Here is a 17,965-nt window from a genome sequence, read left to right as displayed (position 1 = left end):
TATTTTATAATGTTTCTAGAGGAAGTTGCTCGCGGGCCTCACTTTATTAAAAAAGTATTTTATATACCGCCGCATTTTAAAATAGTTGTAGTTATCTTTAAAAAAATACTCTTTTAAACCGAAAATATGATAAAATAACAATAATTAAGCACTAATAATTGTTAATTAATAAATTAAGAGCCTAACTGTAAGTTTAAACAACAAAATATTTAAAAAAATTGTTCTAAAAAAAATAAAAAGCGCTAATGCACTTACGGGTTACTAGAGAGGGATAAATATGGGAAAAGTAGAGGATATATTATCTTAATAATAAAATGTTAATGAGAAATATTTTATTTACACAAAATAAGGAAAATGAAAAAGATTAAATGAACAGCAAGCTAGACTAAAAATGATAACAAAACTTTTAACACAAATGAACGATAAGATTACTTTTAATTCTTAGAAATTAAGATAACGAACCGGCTACCTTTTCTACTTTAAGCAAAATGACTTTACAATGACAAATTTTACGCATAACAAACATTTTACACGCTACTTTGCGAAATTGCAAGAAAATTGCTGTTTTAAAAGCCTTGCAAAGAATATAACTTCTTTTAAATTTTAAGTTTTATTTATTTTTACAATAATTTGGTAAAAAAACTTCAGAGCGCTGTTTCTTTATTCTACTGTTATTAGCTTATTTGCGTATCTTTTAAATTTATACCATATATAGCGTTGGCGCAGCACAAAAGTATGTTTTTAACAGAAAAGTACATATCACTAAGCAGATTATTGCTTTGCGAGCCGTAGCTTACCTACCCATGTATTAAAAGAAAGCTGTAAAAACAACTGAGTACCCTATATTTTTAAATAAATATTCTCAGCCGATTATATTGTAATGCTTTATTTAATCAAATTCATAAGTAAACTTTTTTTTATGTTATGTTTTTTTTGTTATAGCTAAACTCTATAACTTTATTTAAAACATAATCAAACAAGTTTTTATCTTATAATCGAATAAAATTTTTACTATTTGTGTAAATGAAGTTTTGTAGATCATTAGACTAGTAGAGTAAAGTATGTTAAGCATAAAATGTATTTTATTTAGTTGTTATTACTTAAGCAAGTTTAATTAATTTGTATTTATCTTGTAATTAGTTTCTAAATAAATTGTTTATTAAGTTTATGCATATACTAAATCAATGATTAAAAAAAAAAGTTAGAGTAATTTTTTAAATGCACTCTATTATGTTCAATCTTTTCACAGTGATCAATCAAAAAAGCTTATTAGAACTTCAGTATCAAATATTCAGAATGTAAAAGAGCAAAAAGATGATAATTCTACTAACAAAAATGTAAGTTTGTAATTAAAATTTTTACCAGTACATTGTAAACTTTTTATTGTACATAACATGTTTCTAAATACAAAGTGTAGTAAAGTCGTAGTAAGAGAACTATAGTATAATTAAAAAAAAGTATTTTTTTCAAAATTAGCATAGAGTTTCTTGCCACAATTGCGCTTTTGTTATCAAATTTTTTTAATTTAAAAGATTAGATTAAATTTCGATTTTTTAGTTAAAAAATATATTTAACATATATTCTAGAACATGTGAATTAAAAAAAATCAAAACTTTTATCGAAGATCTTTGCATGACTTGAAGTAAATTTTAACTTTTTGCTTTTTATACCTTTTAACTTTTTTGTAGTTTTTAAATATTAAAGTTTTGAAATCAAATAAATACATTTATATTTAACACCTTTTTTTTTAAACCTTATCTATGCATCTATGATTTTCCAATATTTTGAATAGATTTTTTATTCCTAGAAGCTTAATATATACTTAGTAACAAAAATTATAAGCAAAAATTTTAATGATTTTCATAAAAAGTTTTCTTTCTAAAAAGTTGTGATTATTTAGGCGTTTTCCTACTAAAATATTTTTTTCAAGGTATTTTTAGAGTTCATGTGAAGATTTTATTATTATTAATGGAATATTTCTTAAATAGTTTTCAGTTAAAAACCATAAAAATAAGATATAGTTGTTGATAAAACTCATTAGTATCAGATAAATTCAAAAGAAAGTTTTAAACTTATCTGTTTTTATATAACTTTTAGCTATTCTGTAATGTAGCTGCAACATATTAAAAAACGAATTTGATGTTCATGAATATTTTCCATTTTAAAATTTTATGTTTATTTTTAATACTTTTAAAACTAGTTAGGTTACAATTTGTAGGACTCATAAAGCTGTTGAAATTTTTATTTTTGATTTATAAAGTTTATTATGTTTACCACCAAGTAAGAACAAATAAATGTCTATGACTTTTATTTAGAGAATATTGAATAAAAATTAAGTTTTTAAATTTTTACGCTAATTTTACTTTTAAAACTTTTATAAATTCTTACTAGTAATTTTAAGTATCAGTTGCATCAAATGTCTTATTGATAATATTGCTCATTTTTTATCAGGTGTATTCATTTGCTCACGATATTTTATCGCCGACCGTTAGACTTTCAAATTGTTCAAAAAACATAATTGTTGATGAAGAGTCTTTTAGACAAAAAAAATCAGACATTAGTTGCAATTCATCTTCAACTCCTTGCTTACCTGTGAATGTTTCTCCAGCTCAAAAAGTTGAAAGATGGCTAGAAAAAACTGCATTTGAAAACGCGGTTATTTTTTATTTTTTTACTATGCTAATAGTTAAGATTTGTTGTTTTATGCATGAATTATATATAACTTTCAAAAACAAGCATATTTTATTAATAATAATTCACTCAATTTAAGGCCATAGGGGGTGGTCCAACATTTTTTTTTACAAAATTAACTTTGGCTTTTATATGAAAGCTTTAAATACAAACTACAAGCCTGTTTTTATAGAATTCGAAAATATCATTTAACTTTTGAGATATTTTATTTTTTGTAAACAGTTTCCGATACAAACGTATGGACCGCAGATTTTTTGGGGTCGATTTTCTCAAAAATTTAAAAATTCACTAAAAATCTATCTTCTCCTTCATTTTTCAAGCAATCTTCTTTAAATTTTCAGGAAATGTTCCTTATACTAAAAGGAAAAAACGTTACTTTAGAATTTTAATAATTAAAAAAAATAAAAATTTTATCACAAAAATTAAAAAAAAGTGTTTTTTTTCAAAAAAATAATATTTTTATATTTTTTTTCAAACTCCAAATAACGTTTTTTTTTTATTGTATAAAGATTAGACTGAAAGTTTGAAAAAGATTGCTTGAAAAATGTAGGAGGAGATAGATTTTAAATAAAATAGTCTTTTTTCGCTGTTTTAGTTTTCCCTTCCTATTGGGAACCTATACGCAGTTAACAAAAAATATATTGTACAAAAAACTAATATTGCGACACAAATACTAAAAGTTAATGCGTGGTAACAACATTTGAAAATCATCACCTGCCTGTAAATTAATATATAATCGACTTAACCGACGGGTTACAAATGATCGCGGGTTAGAAATGACTGTAAACCTTATTTTTACAATTTATATTTAGATTATATTCACAATTTTTTATTACTAGCTTAGTACTAAGTTGTATGTTGTATTTTTCTGGTTGCTCTTGTAGTAAGGGCAGTAGAAAAGTGTGATCGTAAATTATCGTAAAATTTTTAATCTAATGAGAAAATATTGGGTCTGCCTATGGTCAATATTAGCAGCAATGGATTAAAGAAACATTTAAGTTTCTATGTAGTTAAAAAAAATTGGTGTTATAAGTTTTTACAAAAAAAAAACATGAAAGAGTTGTGCATAGCTTGATGACAGTATGATTTATCTCCACACCAGGTCCAATGACAATATGTTTGAGACTTCACATATAGTTAGAATTTTTTTTTAATATTTACAATGTTATTATGATTTAAACATAATTTATTCACCTAATTGTGCTCTTTTTTACACTTTGTTCATTTAATTCTATTACATCAGGGTTGCCACACACTCAGGGAATCCAGGGAAACTCAGGGAAACTCATGGAATTTTTATTTTTTTTTAGCTCAGGGAAACTCAGGGCAGTTTTGGTTTTTTATAAAAAATCAGGGAAATTTTAAGATTTTATAAAAAAATCTCAGAGAATTTTTTTTTCTGGATCTAGAATGAGATTTAGTTAATCCAGTTTCAAAATTTTGATCAAAATTATTTTTTTATTTTTTTTTAAATGCTTATTTAGAAAGTTTTTAACCTTACAGCTAGTTTTTCAATATTCTTTTAATTAACATAGTAATTTTTTAATAAATGATAAAATTTTTAAGGATTTGAAAAAAAAAACTCAAAGAAACTCAGGGAAGTTTAAGATTACTCAGGGAAATTTCTGGTCACTCAGGAAAGATTTTTTGACTCAAAGAGTGGCAACCCTGTTACAAGTTGGTTCTGCAGTTTATTGAATATTTTTGTTTTTAATTGAAAAAATACTGGACATTAATAGAAATGCTGTTCTATATAGTTATCTAAATACCTTTGTAGTTGTTTTGCTTAAGTACTAATTAACACTTTAGTTAGAATTTCGTTTTTTATTACATGTTATCTGTTGCTACTGCTTAATATCTATTGCTACTGAAATTAAGATGCTAAAATTAAATATAGATATTAACAGTTTTTAAAATAACTTGGAAAATCTGAATAAAGTATATTAAATAAAAAAATTATTACAGCTTGACATCAATGATCATACCACAGATGATGGTACCAATGGTTAGTTTGAAACTTTATTTATAAACTAATAACTAATATTAAAATTAATTTAGTTAAAAGTGAAACACCTTTAATTTGTAGTAATAAAAGTTTAAAGAAAATTTGTAAATGACTAAGTTTAACATCAAATTAAATTATTTACATTAATCGTGCTTTTTAGAAAGTAATAAGTAAGCTTTATTTCCTTAAAGTTGTTTAGAGATATGTTAGACTTTTATTTAATTAATAATATTAAGCTGTATGTTTGTAAGAGTTGTACTAAAATACGTTTAATTATTACTTTTTTGAAACTGTTTAGACATTAATTTTTATTTAATTTGTTTAATTCTACAGAATATAAGTTTTTTTTAGTTTAGACTGTTTAAAAAAAATCTTGTTTTAATTTTTTGTGTGATTTTCATTTAAATGTACAAACTTTACTTAAGTGTTTCATTTGTTAAATTTTTTTTCTTTTTCTTGTTAAATTTGAGTTTTAGAAGAAAATATAGAATTAAAACAATAAGTATACAGTTAAAGCATATATTCTTGTATTAAATTCTAAACAATAAATATTTCTTATTAATCTTTTCAAACATTAGCTTTTTTTTCTTGTTTAGCTAACCGACTAAACACGTCATCGAGTATGATAAAATATAAAGATGAAATAATATTATATATTCGAACAAATAATTTAAATAGGATTGACACGTGATCACGTTTAAAACAACTAAACTATGTTAATGTAAGCAACTGGATATTGTTAGGTACTTGATTTATTGGTACTAGTCATAATTAGTATTAATTTATTTTAATTACAAACATCTTTATCGGTCATCATCAACAAAGTTGAGACTTCGCGCCATCAACATTAAATAAATAACTTCACACGACCAACAACAACGGTATCCAAGACAACCTATAACCGGTTTCGTCCTGATTAGGAATCATCAGGAAGGCATAGTTTCGAGAAACCACTGTTGTGATATAACCAAGCGGGTTTAAGTACAAAGTACGGAAGCGACCGTTTGTGAGTAAAGTTGAAAAAATTGACACAGCTAAATTACCACACCCAACGTCTCAGGCATTGTCAGATGTTGTTTGAACTGATCAAATGAGCACAGACTATAATCTCACAATAAGCTGACAATTTCTGAGACGTTGGGCTGTGAATTATTTATCTGTGTCAACTTTTCAACTTTACTTACAAACGGTCGCTTCAGTACTTTGTACTTAAACCCGCTTGGTAAAATCACAACAGTAGTTTCTCGCGACTATGCCTGTCTGATGAGTCCTAATCAGGACGAAACCGGTCGTAGGTTGTCTCGTATGCTGTTGTTGTAGGTCGTGAGAAGTTCATTATATATTATTCAATTATTTGATGCAACTTTAGTCTACTTTATACAAATCAGACAGACAGTTTGAGTGGGCACGGGTCGAAATTGCACGAGGTTACTAAATTGCACGAAAATACTTTTGCACGAGGGCACAAAATTGCACGAAGACAATTTCGCACCAAGTGTCAGTGTAATGTTAGGTTATTTTTCCCAAAAGGACAAAATAGTCATAAAACTTTGTGAGCGCCAAAATAAGTCTTCAGTTGGGTAATTGTTGAGTTAGAGATTCGCAGTGATTGTACTTTGCAAAGTTAAAATTATCTTTATCTGCAAGAAGGAATATTTAATAAAAAAGCAAATGTTAGTTCTTATCTGTTCTCTCCTTACATCTTATTATTTTATTCTTTGCAACCTCATAGTTAATTTCATTGATAATAAACTTATTATGTTTAGAGTTGTATATAATTTATTGATGAATTTTAGTACTATTTTAGTGATATTTAAGGTTTAAGTTTTCTGTAATTATTAAAGTTGGGCTATTAAGTAATTTTATAGTTGTGTATAATTTATTAGGGATTTATAGTACTATTTTAGTGATATTTAAGGTTAATGTTTCTGTAGTTATTAATTAATGTTAAGTTTTATTTAAAATAATTGGTGTAGTTATTGTTATTGATGTTCAGATTGAGTAATTTTATAGTTGTGTATAATTTATTAGGGATTTATAGTACTATTTTAGTGATATTTAAGGTTAATGTTTCTGTAGTTATTAATTAATATTAAGTTTTATTTAAAATAATTGGTGTAGTTATCGTTATTGTTATTGATGTTCAGATTGATATTCATATTGGTTTCCAATTTGATATTCATATTGTATTTATAATTATATTTGATATCTATTATTGGTTATGTTTGAGAGACACATGACTACAAGTAGTAAAAAGAAAGGTACCAGCTAGAGCCTTGCAACTATTAGAAGTGACTCTGAGGCAGTACCTGTTCCGCCGGTGCTACCAGGCCCTCCGAGCGGACATCAGTTTTGCACGAGAGTAAAAAATCAGAAAAAAAAACAGAATAAACTAACTAACAGATAAATTAATAAAAAAAATGAAAAAGAGTTACTGACCGAGGGTAAGGAAGGGTTAGAGATAACAGTGGTAGTAAAAAATTAAAATAACTAATAAAAATTATTATTAAAAAAAAAAGAAAAAAAAAAGAAAAAAAAAGCTCCCGACCGAGAGTAAGAATTAGGGGTTAGTGATAATAAAAAATAAAAATAAGTTATTGACCGAGGATAAGGGTTAGGGGTAACAGTAATAGTAAAAAAAAATTAAAATTAAAAAAAAAATAAAAAACTTCAACTCGTGCAAAATTATCTTCGTGCAATTTTTTCCCCTCGTGCTAAAGTGTCTTTGGCAAAAGTATCTTCGTGCAATTTTGTGCCCTCGTGTAATTTTTTCCCCTCGTACAATTTTTACGCTCGTGCAAATTTGACAGCTAGCCGTTTGAGTAATGTATTTATTATAAAAAAGAACCACAAAACACTACTATAAAAACTCTGTTTCAAAAATCTAAGTTGCTTTTATAAATAACTTGGAATAAGTAAGATTTAATAACAATTTATGTTTAATAGAAAAGTTCTTTAAAACTTTAGCTAATGTGTATAAAATATTTGAAGGGCTGTAAAACAGTTAATTACGGTTTAAATAATACCTGTTATATTTACACCATAAACATACAAATAATGTACAATAAAGTTAAAAAAAAGGTCTAATTATAACTTTTAGCAAGGTCTTAATACCTATCCCTTATCCTAATAATACAAGTCTATATTTTTGTTATATTTTCACGCCTCATTCCGATTGACTCATTTTGTGATACTCAACATTCAATATTTAAACAATTAATATTCAACATTCAAATAATGGAATAGAATATGAAAGACGCATTTAATTATATTTAAACCTTTTTCTACAACTTAAATTTTTTTAGAAAAAACTCAGTCTAAAGATGATGGAGATGGAGAGTTTGTCGACGATTATGCGGAGTCTCGACGTGATGAGGAACCTATTTTTGAGGAAGGCCAAAGTGATGAGTCTGTTTTTGTTGACATCGTATTTTTTAGATCTATTCATAAGTTATGTTTTGGTTACTGATGCTAATACTTAAAATAAGATTTTAAAGATATATTTTAATAAAAACCTATTGCAAAAGTAAATCAACACATGCTTAGTTTTTAATAGTAGTAACTTAAACTGGTTAAGCATTCAAAATTTGATATAAAATTGTAGGATTAATTATTTTAATTTTATATATATATAAATACAATATAAAAATATTGTCATTTAAGAAAACATAATTAAGGGACATTATTTTATTGGTTTTATATTAAATCGAGTATTCGTTTTATGTAGTAAATATTTATGGGCCTGGTTTATAACTAGTGATAATGTTCTGTCTAGTTTTGAAACTAACACCCAATTAGTACTTTGTAACTAGGTTCACTTTTAAAATAAATTCTTTTAATGAACCTAGTCGAACTTATTAATTAAATTAAACTACCTAGTCGAATTTATTAATTAAACTAATACTCTAAGCTTAATGAATACTTTTAAGTTAATACAAGAAGCTTTCAAGCTTAAACAATCAAACTGCTTTTCACTAATGAATAAAAACTATGCAAAAACTGCGAGTAATAATGATAGTAATTTAAGAAAAATAATGAAATGATAAATAACCTAATGAATAATAGAGTTGAGCTGCCTACAGCGCGTAACCTGAAGGATGAAAAGACATTTTTTAACGTTGTTTACAATTATGTACTAAGTTTAAAATTAACTAATTTTGGCTGGATTATAGCGTCAGCTAGCGAAAAATATTAACTTGAGAAAGCTAGAATCGGTCTCGTTTAAGCTTTTAATTTAAAATCTAATTTTTTTTTACTCAAAAAGTGTTTTTTAAACAGACTAGGAAGAAAAATTGGTCAAATAAGAACTTCAGACGAGCAGTCATCCGCTAGTTCACAAAAGTTTCATGAAAAGTAACATTTTGTTGATAGCTTAATTTTTTATGTTTCACTAAACACTTTTTGTATTGTATAAGTTGTTTAATACGGAGTATGTGGTTTAAAAATGTACTGAACATATAATCTATTAATAAAATTTTTTGATAAATTTTATTATTATTATTTTTTTCTTAGTAAAACACCAGTTAATTCCAAATCGAAGACTTTCACGATGAACATTTCAAAGAACAAAATAAGTGCTAAAAATAAGCGAGCCTCATTAACTGACGTGTAAGTTAAATTTAATCAAATCTATCCGTTTTAACTAATCACACCTAATTTATTGAAATATATATTATTCACAGGGTTGCCATAAAACTTTAAAACCTGTAATTTGATAATTTAGTCAAAAAGAACCTTGAATTTGAAAGTTTTTGAAAAAAAACCTGGAAAAGCTTTGGAGTTTTTAGTATTTTAATTTTTAACAACTATGATAAGAAGTAGTAAATTTTTGCTTGTTAAGACTTATAAAAAAGTTTATTTAGTATTATTATTGTTGTATGGCACCAACAACTTTTAAAAATAATTTTTTGTTGTTTTCTATGTGAGTGGAAAAGTACTGGAAAGAACAAGAAAGAGAGTAAAATTTTGAGATGATTCATTTATATTTTTCACACATATTTGAAAGTGCTTATATAAATTATTTTAAACTTAAAAAAGTACTGTTGATAAATAAAATATTAAAATTTTTTATAACACCTTATGAATAATTTATGTATATTTTATGGCTATTTACGTTATGTCAATATAAAGGCTTTTAAACAATATTTTGAGAAGAAAGTATTTGAAATTGTTAGTACAATTTACAATAGAATAAAGCAAAATTTAAATAGCAATATAGTATTTTAAAAGTAATTTATAACTATATAAAAGTACTTTTTTTCCTTAAGATTAACTTACTACTCAGAATGGGTCAAAAAAAAAAACTACTTTGAAAATCTGGTAGAAATTCAGAAAACTAGGAAATTAAAAAAAAACCTATTGCAACCCTGTATTTAGTGTTAACAAATTAATTTAAATTAAGTTTTGGTAACAATTGAGTTGAAATACTTATAACAAATTGTAATTTTTAATTCCTTAATACTAATACTATTTTTTTCTTTATGTATCAGTTAGTGGTCTACCGGATCCAGATCTTTTTTAAAATTTAAGATCCATCCGGAATAATTTTTTAATTTAAGATCCGGCCGAATCCGGTTCTGGATCCTAAATGTTTAAAGTTTTATGTAGTTTCGATATAGAACAAACCCATAAAATTTAATTATTATAATACCATTGATTAGTAAAAAATGTTTAACGCAAATATTTTGTTAAAAAAAAAACATAATGTTATTTTAAACAATATACAAAAGACACTCAATATCCCAATGTATTTCACGCTATTTTTGTCAGTGAATACATATCAATAAATAAAAGATAAAAACAACTTATATAGTAAAAGTAGTGATCATCATAAACATTTATTAATTACATACAAAGTCAATTACAAAAAACTAATCAAAATACTAATTATTAAACTGATTAAATACAAACATAAAAACACCAAAAAAGAGCATTAAGTAAATAAAAAAACACTATAGTCAAGCTATTTTTGCCTACAAAGGGTAAGTTTTATATTTAAAATACATATAGCTTCAATTTTAAATAAGTCAAATACGTTATAACAACTTTCAATTGTATTAAATCTCTTGAAATTAAAATTTTCAACACAACACGGATTGTTCACTAAATGTTCCGCAATAGCAGATCTTTATATTGCATTCATAATTTTATTAGAATTATTTTCCTTTTCATTTTTAGCTAAGTTCAAAAACTTATCAATGCAAGCAGCTGTATGTTTTTTGACCCTTTTCTTTAGCTGTCTAGTTGTAAGGCCGATATAGATATTGTCACAAAAGCATTTTAATTGGTATATAACCATGCTTTTATTAAATGTGGATATCTGGTTTTTGCCTTCAGGTGTCAACATAGGACTTAAGGTAAAAACTACTCTGGATTTTGCAGCTAAAAAAGTAGAACTTATTAGTTGCTTATTATTATTCTCTAAATAAACAGATCTTTTATTTATGCATGGAATTTTCAAGGTGATTACTTACTTTTCTTGTCCAATTTCCTTTTCTCTTTTTAAGCCATTTAGGTGAGATTTAATAGTTCTACTTACTAACTAAGGAGAATATCCTTTCCTACACAACAATATATATAATGTTATTGTCTAAATGTTTTATTTGAACACTAGAAAATAAACGTTGTAAAAAAACAAGGAAATACTTATACGAAATCTCAGTTTAAATGTTAAATTTCAAGATACTTATACGATTAAACTTCAACTTTGTACCCTGTATGACGTAAAAGAAAACGAAGTTAAATGTTGCAATGCTTTAAAAAATAACGAGAATTTTTTTTTAATGGTTAGCTTTGCATTATACTTTTATTTACAAAAGTTCGAACTATAAGATGAACAATAACTTCTATAACAACTGTTTACATATATAAAAGTAAGTAATTTAGTAAATAACATTTACTCATATCAGCGCCATTAAGCCACAAAAAACCTATTCTTGTTTTTTCAAGTTGTATTGAAGAAATAAAAGTTTTCCGCCGGTTTTTGGAAGCAATCGATTTCGCTTTTGTTTGTACAAAGTACCAGCTTCCTAAAATAACGTTTTAAAATAAACAGAAGATGGTGGTGTCGAAAGATACCTTTTTGCAAACCTGGTAAGATGTGTGTATTTTTTCTTGTTTGAGTTCAACCAAGACAAAACTTCAGCTTCTTTAACTTCTTTAGCAAATAAATTTTCTTTAGCCAAACAAATTTTAATTTCTCAATCTCTTGATCAACTGAATCTTGTTGCTAACTTTCGTGAGTTTTTGCCCATTTAACAAATTGAAATACATTGGAATTTAAATAAATGTATAATATTAAAAGAAGAAAATATTTTAAGTATATTAATTGAACTAAACTAAAGAGTCAGTAAAAGAATCTAATCTGCGAAGAAAATTTAAATTAACGATTCACTATTTTACTCTAACGGATGTATGTACCTGTATGTTTACAACAAATGATTGAATTAACTAACCTTTAACTAGTCTGTTTCGCTTAACTAATTTTATATATATTAAATATTCAAAACACAATAATCTAAGTATAAAAAACTGAAAGAAGCTCTTCGCAGAAAACAAAGTATTTCCAAACTAACTGGATTCGGATCCGGCCAAACCTCAGCTAGGATCTGGCCGGATCCGGTAGATCACTACTATCAATTGTTATAAACCCTGATTTGAAAAATGCTAGAATTAGTATCATAATTATAGATCCACTTCTATTACAAAAAACATTAAATTCAAATCCCTACTGTTTTTTAAAAGTTGGCTTTGTTTTGAATATTTTATCTTAGCAAACTTGAGTTATTCCATCTTCATCAAATTTAAAGTTTGAGGTATTAAAGTTCAAACTTACTTAGTTCAATATTTAAGCGTACTCAAAGTGAAAACTTAAAATGATAAAAAAATACTAAAGAAGTATTTTGCCTTTTAATGCTTATTTATTTCTCTTCCATTTCTTATAGTTTTTTTAAGCGAATTTTAAAGTCTTAAAAAAAAATATTAATTTGATTTATCTTGTTTCACATGTTTCAAAATAAAAATGTTTTATAGAAAAAATAATCTTGAGACTGATATTGCTCTTATGGTTTTTTGTCTTTATATACTTTCAATAATTTTTCTTATCAATTTTAGGACCCAGCTTAAAAAACTTATAGGGATGTTTTAAACAATTTTTCAGAAAAATAATGGTGAAAAAACTACCGACTATACATGTATATACAGAAATATATTAAATAACCAACAGTATGTCAAAAAGTATATGTAAAATATATAGATTTTAAAAAGTGACAAAAGATTCATACTTTAAGGTTTATTTATACAAAATCTTGTGATAATTTTTGCCAACAAATACCTGGACCCCATCATGACCTAAATCGATAACTTAAATATCGTCGTCTTAAGTTTTTATTGATAATTAATTATTAAGTTGTTACGTTGTGGTCATATTTAAGATTGGTGCAAATATTTTATTTTTCATACTATAAAAAAACACTCCTTTGAATTGTATAGTAGATACTATAGTTAATTATTTTCTAGTATACATACAAATACTTGGTAAATATCATATATCTAACTTTAAATGAAATGTTAGGGTGTCTGGTCTAAAGGAAATGTTGAAAAATAATGTTACTGATTCAACAAAGAGAATAACAAGAAGTACAAAAAAGTTAGAATTATGTTGATTTTTATGTAAAGTTATGTATATAATGTATACTATGTAAAACCGAGTTAATTATTGTTTTATTTTTAGAAATAAAATAAATCTACTGAAAACTAATGATGACCATAGTAAATTGTTACATGCTGATATCACATATGATGTTCTTCCAAAATCACCGTGAGTTTTTGATATAAAGTCATAAATAAAAAAAATATTCAATAAAAGTTTACATGAAATTTATTAAAATTGTTGCAATAGTTGTTTACCTCAGTTTTTGCTTAAAAGAAGAAAAAAAATCCGTAATATTATTGTACTTCGTTAGTTTCATATTTACTTCACACTAAATAAATTTATGTAAAGTAGTTTTTAATTGTTTTACAAATGTTGGATATTCTGATGAAAAACAGAAATTAATACTTACTATCTCACATTAAAAAATTAAATCTATATTTTAAAATTAGAAAAAAAAAAACAATTTTGTAATTTTTTTTAACTAGGTTTGTGTAAAACTTTGCTAGTATGGTTGAATAATATAATGTTATCTACAATTATTTTTAGTGATATTGTCACCAATCAACCTGGAAGTTTTTTAAGTATAAAGAAAAACCAGTTGACATTGACATCTAACCAAGATTTTAACATACCAAGGTAGTTTAAAATTTTAGTAATAACTTAAATATATTCCAATTTGTACAAATTTCTAAAACCTGTGATTTTATTTGTATATGTTGTTGTTGATATGTATATTAGGGTGCTTATTTTCACAGCTACTTTTTATTTTCCGACTGGAAAACTTTTTTTTTAGAAATATCATAAAAACACCCTGTGCAAAATTTTAGATGATTTTAAGAAACTTTCACCTTGGCACCAACCGATTTTCTAAAAACCACCCCAATATAAAATGCATGGGATCCAAAGTGGGGTAGGTTCTAATATGAACGAAGAGACATTTTTGTATGAAGGGTCAAGTATGCACAAAGATGCTTTTGCACGAAAGACGTTTTTGCACGTAGACACTTTTGCACGGCGTCAATTTTACACGAGGGGTCACTTTTGCACAAAGTTGAATTTTTTTTTTAATTAACTTGAATTAAAAAAAAAAAAACATTACCCCTAACCCTTGGTCGGTTTTTTTTTGTTTGTTTTATAATTTATTTATTATTTTTTTTCGTTAATAAATTTTAATAGGTATATATATTTTTTCTTTTACTCTTACCCTTAACCCTTACCATCAGTCGATAACTTTTTTCTATTTTTATTTTTAATAATTTTTTTGTTGTTCTTTCTTTTTTATTTTTACTATCACTGTTACCTCTGACCATTACCCTTGGTCGGTAACTTTTTTTTTAAATTAATTAAAAATTTTTGTTTTTGAATGTTTATTTTTTTTTACTCTCGTGCAAAAATGTCTTCGCTGCAAATAAGTTATTGTGCAAAAGTGTCCCTTCGTGGATATTTGATCCGTTCCCCAAAAAGTTCGACTTTGGAATCTTTAGCTGAAAACATTTTTAAATGTGACCAATTACCACACAAACAAGTTGAAACAATTAAAAACGATTTAAAGAAAGTCTTATGGTGGAATTTCTTGATTTTATGTAATTTTTATCACTTTTTGTAAGTTTTCTTAGATTTCCAGTTTTTTATTTCAAAACACCCGAAATCCCACTATAAAACTTTATTTAAATCGTTTTAAATTGTTCACAATGTGCTTGTGTGATAATTTGCGACATGTAAAAAAAAATTCAGCTAAAAATTTAAAGTTTTCATTTTTTAGATCCCATACATTTTGCATTAAGGTGGTTTTTAGAAAATCAGTTGGTGCCAAGGTGAAAGTTTCTTCAAACCATCTGAAATTTTGCATAGGTTTTTTTAATGATATTTACAAAACATTAATTTTTTTCTAGCCAGAAACTGAAAAGTAGCTGTAAAAATTATCAATATGTATATATAGAAATAAGTTATTTAACTTAATGAATTAAATCTTTCACACGGAGCCCACTCTAAGGGCTTTTTTAATAAAATGGTTTATTTCAAGATGTAAAACTGATTATTTCTGTTGATGAGTGCATAAGCACGAAACTCGAGTCCTTCAAGTTTTACATCTTGAAATAAACCTTTTTATATGTATATATATATATATATATATATATACACTCAAAACATGTATTTTAAAAGAACAAAAACCACTAAATAATAACAAAAAAAACAAAACAAATCCAAAAACAAGAACAAACAAAGCAGAAATAAATTGACTTGTACATAAGTTGTTTTTAAAATTGGCTAACTAAAATTATTCAATTTTAGTTGAAACGTCACAATGTGTTTTTTTGTGTGATTCTTAAAAATTTTACTTTGTCCTTTAATTCGTTCTGAGGATATGCACAAAGCATTGAAACTAAGTAAACGATTCGAAAATTAGTTGTTTTTTTATATTATAAATAAATGAATAAATATGTATATATAATTTATTAGAAAAATAAGATTTCAAAAATACTGGCACACGTGTTTCATAAGACTAGACGCCTTAATCTTCAGCCAGCTAAATTTAAAATAAAAGCACTTTGCTAAACATATAAGCGAAAGTTATACAAAAAAAAACAAAAAACAGTATGACGTAATATTGTGCATTACAAGAATTCAGTACAAAAATCGATCTACCATCTAACTTTCAAACAATTAAAATTAACAAAAACAACAGTTAAGTGACTATAAAGTACTTCAAAATTTATTGTATTAAAGAGGAGCTTTTTCATATGTCGACAAGACGATATGAATTCACTCCTCTTATTTAAATTAAATATATATATATATATATATGTTGACTATTGTCTTTAAAAAAATTGAATGCGGTAGATCACTCACTTAATAAAAGTGCAAAACTTTCTTGTGTTATCAAAGTATTTTCGGGTCTTCTAAAGTTTACTAACAGTCGCATTTACCTAACAACTATATTGTTTCAACAATACCTTTACTAGTAGTAAGTTATTTTTTGTGTGAGTTACTAAATATAAGTTTTCAGCAAAAAACAAATTTTATTAAAGTATAAGATATGAGTTTTTACTTATGAATTGTAGTTATTCAACAAATTTCTTATTTAAATACTAATTTTTTCAAAAATCCTTTATATGCTATTTATAAATTTCTAGACTGAGTAATATTTTTTGTAGCTAGGTTTTACACATTTATATGTTTGAAGGTAAATCGATGATATTAAATTTTTTTAAAGTGACGAAGACATCAACGATGATACAAATTTCAAAGATAATGGGAGCTTGCTAAAAACCGCAGACAGTGTAACAAAAGTTCAAGAAAATGTAGTAGAAATTAATGATTGTGTATCAGAAATTCACGAGAGTGTAGCAGATGATAATGAAATTATAGCAGAAATTACTGAGACAATAGAAAATATTAATAAGAATGTAGCAGAAAATTATAATGAGCATATTGATGGTATAAACTCTAATAGTACTTTGCCTCAGAAAAGTATTACTAAAGAACAATCATACTCTGAACAACCCACAATTTCAAAGAGTATCAAATTAAAAAATAAAAACAAATCTAGAGAAAAATTAAAGTAAGTAGTTGTTTAATTTTTTAATTTGTGTTAACGTAATATTTTTTTTTAGTCTTTTGAGTTTAAAGTACAAAAAGTTTAGACAGCGATGCCAAATTGCTTTAAGCTGTGAATAGGAAATGTAAATTTGTTTAAAATCAGTATTTATAAATCTTTTGGAAAATAAAGTTTTGTTGTAGCTTAAAATTAAATAATGAAAAATTTTGAAACAAAACATAAAATATATTTTTCGAACAAAATTTACCATACTTATAGTGTAGCTTTCACTGTAAAAAGTTTAATTTTAAACTTTTTCAGTCTTATCTTCATTAAATTATAAACAAGTTATAGAAAAAGGATATTTTGTTTTCTTACTTAAGTTTTTTTCATTGTTGTGGCTCTAAGTTGAAATCTACCCACTAATATTGGCTTTTTAAATATCCAGCTTAATCAGGGCATTTCAGGCTAAAATTAAAAAACTTTGCGTACATTTTGCAAAGAAAAAATAAACTGAGAAACCATTGATTTAATTTATAGTTAAGTTTGTTAAATAAAACTTGTACAAAAACTATAAAAATTAATTTAACATTTCTATGTTAAGGTTTTTTTTTTGGTTTTCTATGCTAAAGTTATTTAAATTTGATTTTAGCATAAATATTTTAAAATGCCTCTTGCCGACTAGCATAAGGCTATAAGGGGGGTAAATCATGTTTTTTACAAGTTGATCTTATTTTAAAGAGTTTTTTCTAAGCTTGAAGATGCTTTTTATCGTTTTCAAAAATTCAATTTTTTTTTGAGATATGACTAGTCAAAGTCGGGCCGCATAATAGGTTCCCTATGGAAAAGGAAAACTAAAACAGCGAAAAAAAACACTATTTTATTTAAAATCTATCTCCTCCTACATTTTTCGAGCAATCTTCTTCAAACTTTCACAGTCTAATCTTTACACAATAACAAAAAAAACGTTACTTTGGAATTAAAAAAAACATTGTAAAAATATTATTTTATTGAAAAAAAAAAACACTTTTTTTTTAATTTTTGTGATAACATTTTTATTTTTTTACATTATTAAAAT

The 17,965-nt window shown here is 25.4% G+C and overlaps 1 protein-coding gene across 2 annotated transcripts in view; it reads left to right on the top strand.

The window, feature by feature from the left end:
* The window catches only part of LOC145849946 (uncharacterized), a 69,282-nt gene that overhangs the window by 27,951 nt on the left and 23,366 nt on the right, over positions 1 to 17,965 (top strand). Inside the window, exons 10-19 of one of the 2 annotated variants that reach the window (XM_082955072.1) lie at positions 1,250 to 1,337; positions 2,452 to 2,655; positions 4,657 to 4,696; positions 8,002 to 8,104; positions 8,975 to 9,049; positions 9,209 to 9,304; positions 13,269 to 13,343; positions 13,428 to 13,514; positions 13,896 to 13,985; positions 16,564 to 16,911. In XM_082955072.1, the coding sequence (XP_082811198.1) occupies positions 1,250 to 1,337; positions 2,452 to 2,655; positions 4,657 to 4,696; positions 8,002 to 8,104; positions 8,975 to 9,049; positions 9,209 to 9,304; positions 13,269 to 13,343; positions 13,428 to 13,514; positions 13,896 to 13,985; positions 16,564 to 16,911 (1,206 nt within the window). The remainder of the gene's footprint in view (positions 1 to 1,249; positions 1,338 to 2,451; positions 2,656 to 4,656; positions 4,697 to 8,001; positions 8,105 to 8,974; positions 9,050 to 9,208; positions 9,305 to 13,268; positions 13,344 to 13,427; positions 13,515 to 13,895; positions 13,986 to 16,563; positions 16,912 to 17,965) is intronic. The other variant, XM_082955073.1, reaches the window with a different exon arrangement.

The sequence above is a fragment of the Thalia democratica genome, chromosome 2 (genome assembly GCF_965202585.1).
Source record: "Thalia democratica chromosome 2, ktThaDemo2.hap1.1, whole genome shotgun sequence".
NCBI classification, from domain to species: Eukaryota; Metazoa; Chordata; class Thaliacea; order Salpida; family Salpidae; genus Thalia; species Thalia democratica.
This window is presented reverse-complemented; position numbering and strand designations above follow the sequence as displayed.